The sequence below is a fragment of the Nicotiana tabacum genome, chromosome 7 (genome assembly GCF_000715075.1).
Source record: "Nicotiana tabacum cultivar K326 chromosome 7, ASM71507v2, whole genome shotgun sequence".
NCBI lineage: Eukaryota > Viridiplantae > Streptophyta > Magnoliopsida > Solanales > Solanaceae > Nicotiana > Nicotiana tabacum.
The window spans coordinates 31645012-31653415 of record NC_134086.1 but is presented as its reverse complement, the minus strand read 5'-3'; the positions used below and the strand labels follow the sequence as shown (position 1 = coordinate 31653415).

The 8404-nt window shown below is 36.7% G+C and overlaps 1 protein-coding gene across 6 annotated transcripts; it reads right to left on the bottom strand.

The window, feature by feature from the left end:
* Positions 1-1099: 1099 nt before the first annotated feature.
* On the bottom strand, positions 1100-8132 carry LOC107801954 (retinoblastoma-related protein 1-like). Of its 6 annotated transcripts, none has more exons than XM_075257038.1 (18): positions 7796-8132; positions 7209-7313; positions 6958-7100; positions 6764-6860; positions 6560-6606; positions 6020-6218; positions 5502-5568; positions 5212-5388; positions 4941-5134; positions 3989-4853; positions 3702-3864; positions 3532-3604; positions 3242-3418; positions 3038-3157; positions 2831-2954; positions 2590-2702; positions 1570-1685; positions 1100-1441 (listed from the first exon to the last, which is right to left on the bottom strand). In XM_075257038.1, exons 1-18 carry the CDS (start codon positions 7877-7879, stop codon positions 1297-1299), a joined length of 3009 nt encoding a protein of 1002 aa, XP_075113139.1. In that variant the 5' UTR covers positions 7880-8132; the 3' UTR covers positions 1100-1296. The 6 variants fall into 6 exon arrangements, with proteins under 6 accessions (XP_075113139.1, XP_075113137.1, XP_075113138.1 ...); XM_075257036.1 differs by having other exon boundaries at positions 3532-3628; positions 7796-8130; XM_075257037.1 differs by having other exon boundaries at positions 3532-3628; positions 6958-7097; positions 7796-8107.
* Between the last annotated feature and the right edge of the window lie 272 nt (positions 8133-8404).

The window sequence follows — 8404 nt, the reverse complement described above, 5'->3', positions numbered from 1 at the left end:
TTTTACTTAATATCCTGGATAACTGGGAGGCCCACGACTCTTTAATGTCGTGATGTAGGTAAAAAATCAGAAATAGCCAGATTTATAATTTGTAATTGAAAAATAGTCATAGTTTTAAAATTGATCGAAATTTAGCCATTTTTTTATGTAAGATAAAATCTGCACAAAAACACCCTCAAAAATTCGGAAAAACTCCAGCATAATATGTTGTAATTTTATAATGTGCTGGAGTTCCAACATAATATGCTGGAAATTTATACGCAGGAGCTCCATAATCCAGCATATCATGCTGGAACTTTCCATGTGTGGAGTTTCAATATAATATTCTAGAAATTTATACATAAGCTCCATAATGCAGTATATTATGCTGGAACTTTTCGTGTTCAGCATAATAGTGACAATTTTTAATGACTTTGCAAATGCTGGTTATTTTTCAATTATCAGTCCGAAAACTGGCTAGCCCATATTATTTTCACCATTATAAATGGTGAGGACACTACGTTACTTGACATGTGGATTGTTGATTTCAATTGTTAAGGAGTCATTTAGTTCACGGATTATTACACAAATAGCTGGCCTAATTTACTATTTACTTTTTCTAGCATAAAGAGAATAGGTGAACACACACGTGCTCCTTTACAACTCATTCATAACGCCAAACCAATTTCGTTTTTTTACGTAATCAAGGAATAATCATAAAACACACAGTAAAATGCAAGTCGAACAAATAACGCTTTGATCATGAACAAGTCATTTCTAGTGCAAGGCTAATTGCTTCAACAAGATCAACTGCAGATTCACCAACAATCACTTTACCAAGATCTTGGCTTTCAGCCTTTTCCTTCCAGCAGTTATAAAAAGAAATGGAATATAACAAGCAAAGGCTTATCCAAAATTTAAAGCTTATGGGTTCCTCCAACGATCTCAAGTTAATAACTAGATTCACAGTCAAATATTTATAGATCGTTCATGAATTTTTTAATACATGTACAAGAATCAGGGCAAAAGCTACTGGATTCCTCGGAACCCCCATCTTAGCCTCTAGATCCGCCACTGAGAACAAGCATTGTCAATTAGACTGGAGAAAAACACCAGTGAGTTGAAGTAAAACTAATACTCTTATTAGGGGAAATAGCCATCTATATATATTCCCAGAATCAGAAATCAACAGATAAAGAACTACCAGGTTGGTGGCGGCGATTTTACAATAACTTACCGCTCTACCTTAGCGTAGCTTAATACTAAAAAAGAAATGTCATAAACCAAAAGTGTTATTTACATGCAAGTTCTTTAGCATTAGGACTCAGGCTGCTCAGTTTTCACATGTGCAACCGGTGATCTGCAGTTTCCATTTTGAAGGTAAAGGCTGTTGGCAACAATAGAGTCACTAACCAAGCCCGCATCAACATCAAAATTGAGAGCGCCTCTAAGCTTCCGATTGCTGTAGATTAATGAAGGTTTTTCAGGTTTGAGTTAAATTTGTAATTGACATGAAAGATTTTTTTTGAAATGGAGATTGACATGAAAGATTTAGATGATGGAATTTGCAGATAGGTAAAAACCACATACCCATTCAAACGGTTATTGATTACATCCAGATCTTTCGAAGGGCTCTGATAAGCATGAGTGCTTTCTCCCACACAAGCATAATAACTTTTAGAGCTATGGGAAATTAAGGCATCCATCTGAAAGCAGAAACAAGAGATAAATGTGAGAAATAAGGGCTCATGAAAACTTGGAAGAAAAGAAGAAGAAGTGGTATTTATTCAAGCTCCTACCACTATATTATAAAATCAAAAAAGCTCAGATTTTAAAGGGAAATTCTAAAATCCCAACTGTTGCTCCGCTGGGTTAGTGAACACTAAAACTAGCAATAGACAAGTAGCTTTCTACCATCACAGGGACAAGCAATAACTAGAGAAGTTAGCAGGCCAACAGAAAATTTCATCGACTTGGCACAAAGCTATCCTCTCCGTCCCGAATAAGCATCTTCCTTTAAACAATTTTTTATAATTTCAAGTTCAAGATTCGTACTGAAGCAGGAGTCCTTTCTGTATTACCTAATATAATACTTGATAACTAGAGAAGTTAGCAGGCCAACAGAAAATTTCATCGACTTGGCACAAAGCTATCCTCTCCGTCCCGAATAAGCATCTTCCTTTAAACAATTTTTTATAATTTCAAGTTCAAGATTCGTACTGAAGCAGGAGTCCTTTCTGTATTACCTAATATAATACTTGATAACTAGAGAAGTTAGCAGACCAACAGAAAATTTCATCGACTTGGCACAAAGCTATCCTCTCCGTCCCGAATAAGCATCTTCCTTTAAACAATTTTTTTATAATTTCAAGTTCAAGATTCGTACTGAAGCAGGAGTCCTTTCTGTATTACCTAATATAATACTTGACCGTCGTTCCTAATTAAGAACATGCCAGCAATAGTAGTTAGGCATAATTCAGAACCTAAATTTTAGTATATAAGTTCATCCTCTTCAACCATATAGGTATATTTCATCTATTTCTCAACTCCAAAACACTTCAGGTATGTCGAATTTAAAGCATTGGAAAAATCATTGAGAATTAACACTACCTTAGATGCTCGAAGCGGAGAGACGTAAACATTATGTACTGCAGAAACTTTCTTCGGAGACATGTCGGGGAGCTTCGGAAATGGAGATGGTTTGGGGGATGCCGGACCTTGACCTGAATGGAAACGAAGAAACAAAAAAGAGCCACAGGTTTAACATTGGTACATGAGCGAGGAATCAGACATAGCAACCAAACCAAGAGAAAAAGTATCACTTAACAAAGGCATAATGAAGAGAACTTGCCATCATTGTGGTTGTTCTTTTCTGCATTTCCAGCAGGTGCAAGCTCAACAAGTAATGGCTTCACAGAAGGAATAAACATTTCATTGTAGAATGTGATGATATCGACATGATCTGCACCTGTTCTCTGTTTTAAAACCAATTAATTTGATCAGTGATTCCACAATCAATAAGAGACTAATGTCAACAATCTAAAGACTGATCACATACCACATTGTGGCGTGCTAATGTCCAGTCAACAAAAACACTTCGAAAGACTTGTGGTTTGCACTGAGGTTGCTTTCGGTAGTTGCATATAATTTCTTTGAAGGTCAAGTTAAGTTGTGAAATCTGCATGTAGTCAAGAAACAAGATATGAAAATAGAGAATAACAGACTAACAGCTCCAATATCCCCCTCTTTTCTGAAAAACTACCTTGGCAACTCCGTAGAAAGAGCAAAGGATGATCTGATCAATATGTCGGTTGAAGAAAAGACTTGTCCTCTGACTGAGAATCTTCTGAAAAAGGCAATATACAGTCTCCCTTATTTGTTGAGAAAGTTGTAGCCGTTCAATCATGCCATTGATTCTGACAGCAGCCAACTTTACAATCTAGGTGGAACATGACGTAAAAAAAAATTAGGTTAAGTAAGCACCCTAAATAAAAGGAAATCAAATCTCCTAATCGAGAAAAAAAGCATATAGCATATAAAAAGAATGTCTACCTTGCCAAAGAACACATTTATTGCTGTCTCAGCACACGTTTCCCCTCCACCACCAGGGTTTGGTCTAGTTGGGCTGTAAAAGTTCAAAAGATCAACCCTTTAAAGCGAATACAAATCCCTGAATTGAAGAGTAAATAAAACTAAAGAATCCAACTATAAATCAAAATTACCTTGCGAATGCAGACTGCAAAGCTGGAGGGGGAAACTTTGATTTTATATTGTTGAGAGCCAGAAAACGATCCTTCACAGGTGATGTGAAGGAATTTCGCTCAACCAAAACACTGCGATATTCGGAACACACTTTCTTTGGCGACCGGATATCACCGATTTGACCTAATAAGATTAATTTGAGAGAAAGTTAGGTTACTTTTCATCCAAAGAGCCTAAAAAGGCATAATTCAGAATTAATAAGTCATTTCATTCAATGAAGCTTCGAGATTAGGGGCAAATATGATACCGTTAGGGGCCAAGTTGTTCTTGTGTAGAGAAGGCAGTGGCGGTAAGCTTCCTGAAGAAAGGTTTATGTGCATTGCAATTGCATCCAAGGATGGCATTGGTTCAGCCAACAAGCCCGTGCGATTGATTTCTGCAGCAAGTGATGGTTTTGCGACAGCCAAAGAGTTGTACATTGAAGATCCCTTTTCCCAAACCATGCTCTCCAAGAGTCGTTCTTCAAGTGAATTCAAATGTCGTCTCAGTTCTCGAGGAAGACTTTCTTCATGCCTGATGAAGCTCTCTATCACCTTACTGAGATCGAAAGCTGTGATTCCTGTTCTCTCTAAGACAGCAGGAAACAGCATAGTAACTGTTTTGTGAGTGGCAAGAACCAGTTCAGCTGAACAGGCGAGCATACATCTATGAAACCTCTCATTCGTTAGCAACGAAGTTAAATTGCTCCCATTTAAAATCTGGGATTCTGCAGTGCACATAGTCTGCAGAACCCTATAATACAGCTTCAAAGCCTCGGATCTACGTTGCTCTGCCCATATGTTGTCCATTAAGCTCGTACTTTGCAGGCTCCCACCAGCTGCACAATGTTCCGCAGGACCACTACTTGGAAATATAGCCTCGAGAATAATCTGAGCTCTCCGGATCACGTCAGCTGTTACATCTCTGTCACAGGAGGACAAGAATCTCTCCAGCTCTGCTGAAGGTTTTGGTTGTAGCGGAGCTATGACAGTACGCAACCACCTGGCAGTTGTCATCGCTGTGCTTACAGGTGTAGCTGCTGTCATCTTTGAGTTAGCACAATTTGGAGAACGGTAAGGAGAGAGTGTACTTGTAACCGTTTTTGCTGGGGAAGCCATTGCATCAAATTTTCTCTACACAAACAGAAGACAAACAAAAATGGTTTCAAAGAGTGCTTACGGCATTATGGCCTCAATAAATCAGGAAGATATCCAACAAACCTTGATTCCATTCATGTTGACTGCACCTCCAGACAAGCTTCCTGACCCTAGCAAGCTATCCTCCTCATTGACAAAAATCCTCTCATCCAATTCACCCTTGTTCTGTATTGCATCACTGTAATCCTTCTCCAATATACTTACACTGGAAGATAAACATGATTCTTCCATTAAATCTTCAAAATAGGTTAAACCATCTGCAATAAAAATTCTAACTTTCAGTAAAAGCACCGACTCGGAGAAAAGGCGAGACATCAGTGATTTTGAGACAAACCTGTGTCAAGGTTGTCCAGGTTCTCCGTCCTAAATTCTGAAGCCAAACAAGGTTTCTTCTTCAACTTTTCTGTTATTAGATTGTTAACTTTGTCCATGGTCTCCCTTAAATCATCTATTGAGGTCTGATAAATTTTGCTTAATGATGCAAGCAAGTCCACTTTGTCTCCTTTCTTAACTGTAACAAAATCAGCATTAGCACAAGGTCACAACAGGATCACGGAACAGAAGTTGAAGAGGTATTGGACCAAAACCCTACTCTTTTAATGCTTAATATACATAGATAATTACCAAACCGCGAGGAGTCATTGATGTTGAAATTTCTGAAGCGGACAGGTACATGTATTATTAAGATTGCCTGCACAAGGTTTTATGAAGCCAGTAGTCAGACACATCAAATATCTCATAAGAGCAACATGGTACTATCCAATCCATAAAATGGAGAATGATTAACTGTTATGCCACTGATGTCAAAGACAAAAAGAGTAGAAATGTGCCAAGGTCCAGCTGGTTTAAATGCAAAGTTGTAGCTAAAGCAACCTATTGGCCTCATATAATTTATCAATTTCCAAAGAAAAAATGTTGTCTCCATTGAGGTCCACCTTAGCACGTTGACGTCTGTATTAAACAACACCTAAGTAATGCGAAGCACCTAACCTAACATGGACCTATTTTAAGGGCTTCAACACACCTTTAGCAACATTGCACACAAGTTATACTGTCTATAACGCATGACCAGTACAACATGAACATATAAACAAAAGAAATCAGACAATCCAAACATTCAACTAAATTGTTGAGAAACTTACCAGCACTGAAACTAAACCATTTGTGCATGTCACAAGGTCCTTGAAGCGGCTGAATACATGGATGCGAAGTGAAAGAAATAGCAACCAGCCAAAACGATAATATTGCGGCAAGTGGATAGCAGAATTAGAAGTAGCAGAGGGCTTATCTTCGTTGTTACCACTAGCCAGAAACAGTTCTTGGTACGCTCGCTTGTAGTACCTAAAAACATAAGGAAATGGGAGGTCACGTTGGGTTCAGATAGCTGGCTCATTCATACTCTTATCTTAGTCATCTGGGCACGTTCTGTATTAAAGAGAAGACCCTAAGATAGGAAAATACTATCATGCCCCTCAAGATATACAAGCTAAGCACCAGGAGAAACCAGACAGGATACTTGGCCTACTGCATCAAATATGACGTTCAAAAGATTTCTTATATCAAACTAGATTAAGATTATGAAGTTGTGCAGCAGAAATGCTTAATCTACCAACATTTAAGATACTGTAAAATACCACAAAGCTTCATAAGTAGAGGAAACTAGTGCGTGAAAGAGTACCCACTTGCTTAAAAGGCTCAAATGCACGAAGTTGGTCTGCAATTCCTTTGCCTAGTACAACAATTTAAACAAATAAAAAGTCATCAATAGATGCTTAAAACAACAAACAAAAACATAACATATTACTAACTACAGATAGATTTCAACTGAGCCAACAGAAACGTAAATAGCTTCAGAACACACGACTAATCCTCCACAACATCATTACCTCAAGTCTCTTCTCCCAATCTGAACCGTACAGATTGCTTAATGTTGGACCAACTTTTAGAATAAATTGCGGAAGTTCTTTGAAGAAGTCTACAACACTACAACAAACGAAACATAATTAATAAGAACCTCGATAAATCAAGACTTCTACACAAAAACAAATAGGATACTGAAAATTAGAAAAAGAATACCCACTTGAGTTTCGCCCCCCGTAAAATCTGGCACAAAGAAAATGCATTTCCTTCATTTCCATTACTCGAATTTCCCGCTTCCTTCTCACTTAATCTCTTTACCGAGTACAGAACAAACACAAACCAATACCGTTCAACTCCCTCCTGCTGATCAAGAACTCAGAATCAATTCATAGTATGCATTTTCATATAAAATTTGGGTAATCAAACAAATTTACGATATGCAAAACAAAGAGAGCATATCACGGGAATTACCGTTATAACTCCAATAGCAGAGTTATTTGACAGTAAAAGATGTTTACTGTCATTAAACAGCTTTGTTGCTTCAGTTACAAAGCTTTCACCCATGGACAAACCATTCTGTAAAATCAAACAACAAATGTTAAAAATAAACAAAAATATTAAATAGAAACCCCGCTTAAAGAATTAATTTGAACACACCATATCACAAAAAGTTTTTTTTTCATGATTACGGAATACAAGAAAAGAACAAATTGCAAGAATAAATAACAAAAAAAGGTCCCTTTTTCAAATAAAAAATATGGATAAAGGAATACAATTGTAAAACAAAAAGTGGAAAGTAATTAGGTGTATGGGGTTTCACTTAAACTGTATAAGAATTACAAAACTAAATAAATGAACAATCTTGTAACAACAAATCAACCAAAGAAAAATAGAACAAATTTTGTTCTTTTAACTGAAGCAAGAATAAAATTTGAAAGTAAACAAAAGAATCAATTTTTAACTGAAGCACTCGGGAACTAATGTCAAAATCAAAATCAATGAAATTGGAATTAAAACAAACAAAATAAACAAAGAAAAGGAAACACAAACAAACAAACCTTGCAGAAATCTGTGAATCGAACTTCAAGAGAATCAACACCACCATTCTCTTCAGAATTAGAACAATTATTCAGCTCCACCATCTTTATCAATAATTGCAAAAACAACCCCAAAATCTGAAAATTTTGCACTAAAGGCAACAATAATGTATCAGATCTGAAGAATTAGATCTGAATTAGTGAAATTCACACAAGCCAAAAAGAACCCTAATTTTCTCCTTGTTCTTATTTTCACTTTCTCTTTCTATCTCTAAAGCTTTCTTTGGTTTTTTTGCTTTTTTTTATTTGTTCTGTTCTGCAGCTATAAACCCTAACTTTAGCGCGGGAAAACGTACATAGGTGATGTTAAATGTTAATGTCCATACATAGCCGACTAGGTGAGGAAAGCAACGAATCAGAAAGTGACACGTCTTTATCTGTTAGGTTTTTTACCGCCATTTCCGTGGACTCCCGCGAAAATATACCGTTTGTTGAAATACTACATTACACGGATTTGCCCGTTACGATTTATTGTATTTATCCGAAACGGCTTTCCTATAGCTTTGGTGTTTTTATTTCAAAAAAAAAAAAAAAAATGATATGATTTGTTTACTTTTCTGTGAAAAGATT